The following is a 2,423-nucleotide window of genomic DNA, read 5'->3' on the forward strand; positions in this document are numbered from 1 at the left end:
CTTTCCTAAGTAAAATAATTTCTATAATTCTACATAAGTAGATACAATATAGTATATATAAAAATATATATTAATACACATATTAGGGACCAGATCCAATCTCTACCATCATCAAAAGACTCCCTTAGATATCACAGCTAAATATACCAGATCATGAGAACTATTTGGAACACTTGATCCACAAATGGTGGATATGTCTCTGATGTGTTCAAACAAAATCTGACTACAGATCAGTTTTCTTTATTTGAAAACACTTTAGGCATGCTGGGAACATGACTTTTGGCTATACTTCTTAATTGTCTGCTTTTCCAGGAAGCTGCATAATGAATTATAGAGGGTTTGATTCCAGTGGATTTTTTGCCACATCATGGGTACCAGAAGCCATAAATCCATGATAAAAGAAACAGAAAATGCCTTAAATTCAAACTGAATTCCTTCAGAATCACTTTTACCTCACTGTTTGTCACCAAACTAAAACTAGTTCCTACCTGGATTTGTTTAGTGTACAGTAATGATTGTTCTTCCAAATGGATTTCAATACATGTGAGGGAACAAATTTTTCTTTCCTTTTATCTAACCTCTCTTGACAGGAAAATTAGCCCCCTGCTGTGAGTTACAACAGGGCAGTTAACCATTACAAAAAGCAATTTCAGAATGAAGGAAGTCAAATATGCTACTGTTACTGGTTAACAGTTACATTTCTCTACTTGCTGCTGGTTTTCTTCTGATTAGTAAAAGGGAGAAACAAGCATATTTCTGCATTCAAATGAGTACTATTTAACATTGATCTATTGCAACCTGAAATTATTTTTTTTATTAGAAATATGCTTCTGTGTAAAAAAATAAAAATGCTGGTGACCTTCACACTGTTCTGTAGTCAAATGGTGATATGTCAATGACCTGTTATTTTGTGCTACTCCAGAATGCTGTTAGTCTTTACCTATGGCCGTGATAGCTACAATCACTCATGGACTGCAATAAAATACCCCTTAAATGGTACCAGAGCATTACTACCCTTAAAGCAGCCTAGAACTGATGGGCAAAATCATTGTCCAAAACTGGGAGCACATTAGGAATCCTTTGAAGAACTGCAATGCAGAATTTTGCCTGTAGTTTAACCTTTACATACCTAACAGCTATGCCTGTACAGACTGAATATTTCAAATTCAGATCCTTGCATTTCTGCCCTTAATCCCTTTTCTTGTGCTGCAGTGGAACACCTTTAAATTCAGCCCCTGAAAAGCAACCGACTCCAATACTTCACACCAGCCTTTTCAGGACAAAGCATTTTATTTTCTTCAATAATAGAAGCAAAGCAAAGCAAAACCAGAGTGTTTCAAATATAGCACAAAGTCAGAATGTTTTCCATCATACCTAAGTAAGACACCTTCCTGAAAGTGAAGATAGACTCAGACACTTCAACCTGTAACAGTATTCTTGAGACATCTAAGATGATAAAGGCCTACACAGGGAAAAAGCTTTGATAAATCAAGAGAGGCCCATGACCAAATGGTTTTCTGTGAAGAAGCAAACTCCAGGCAGTTAGCTCAAGTAGAGCAAAAGTTGAAAGATCCCTTCCATGTTGTCTTATATAAAGTAAAAGTGAAATCATCCTTTCTAGGTGAAGATTTTTCCATGTGTTACTGTAGCTACATTGGATCAAGGCACCTGAGACTGTCAATTAAGTGTTCCTGATTCATTCACGTAAGATAAAATATTCTAAATATTATGTAAGTCTTCCATGGGGTCTCTCCTTTTCTCTCTATTCTTATTCCACTGCACTCATCATCCACTAGACAATCATCTATTGTCTGGAATAAAACTTCAGGTTTTTTTATTCATCTGTTCTTTTGTTTGCGTTTGTGTTTGTCATTTTTTTCTTCATTGTGAATAGAATGGGGCTCCTGTGAGCATTTCTTTTAGGAAAAAACCCAAAGAACAGTAAATAGGCTCAGCCATGTCTTTATAGTTTATAAACAGGATTGGTTAAATGTACAAATCCTACAATGGGAGATTATTTCTTTGTAGACAGGCATCTATCTGACTTCCTACCATAATTTTTCTGAAAAGTTATCTGAGCTTTTCTTCAGTAGAGATTTCTAATGATCCTCTGATATTTATGATTTCCTTCTCTTTCAGTATGTTTTTCTTTGGTGTTTGTGTTTCTTTGGTGTTTCTGCTCCTTCTATGTGCCCTAGCTGCACTCAGACCACTCCCTCACATCTGCACTGACACTCAGCCAGCAGCAAAACTAGTTGCTTACCTAATTCAGCCTCCCAAAATGCTTTAGCTTTGGATGGCAAAGTCATGGCTGAGCACGCCTGTGCAGGAGCTGTCGCCTCATTCTGGCGGGATGGAGAGCAGCCGTCATGCCTGTCCGTGTCAGTGAGCTCCTTCAACAAACAGCAGGTGAGCTTGACCCA

General features: G+C 37.2%; 1 protein-coding gene across 1 annotated transcript in view; it reads right to left on the reverse strand.

The window, feature by feature from the left end:
* Positions 1-2,423, reverse strand: part of DCDC2 (doublecortin domain containing 2) — a 72,730-nt gene that overhangs the window by 68,695 nt on the left and 1,612 nt on the right. The window contains 1 exon segment of the mRNA XM_010004525.1: positions 919-955. Within this exon segment, the coding sequence (XP_010002827.1) occupies positions 919-955 (37 nt within the window).

The sequence above is a fragment of the Chaetura pelagica genome, unplaced genomic scaffold (assembly GCF_000747805.2).
Source record: "Chaetura pelagica isolate M959 unplaced genomic scaffold, ChaPel_1.0 scaffold78, whole genome shotgun sequence".
NCBI classification, from domain to species: Eukaryota; Metazoa; Chordata; class Aves; order Apodiformes; family Apodidae; genus Chaetura; species Chaetura pelagica.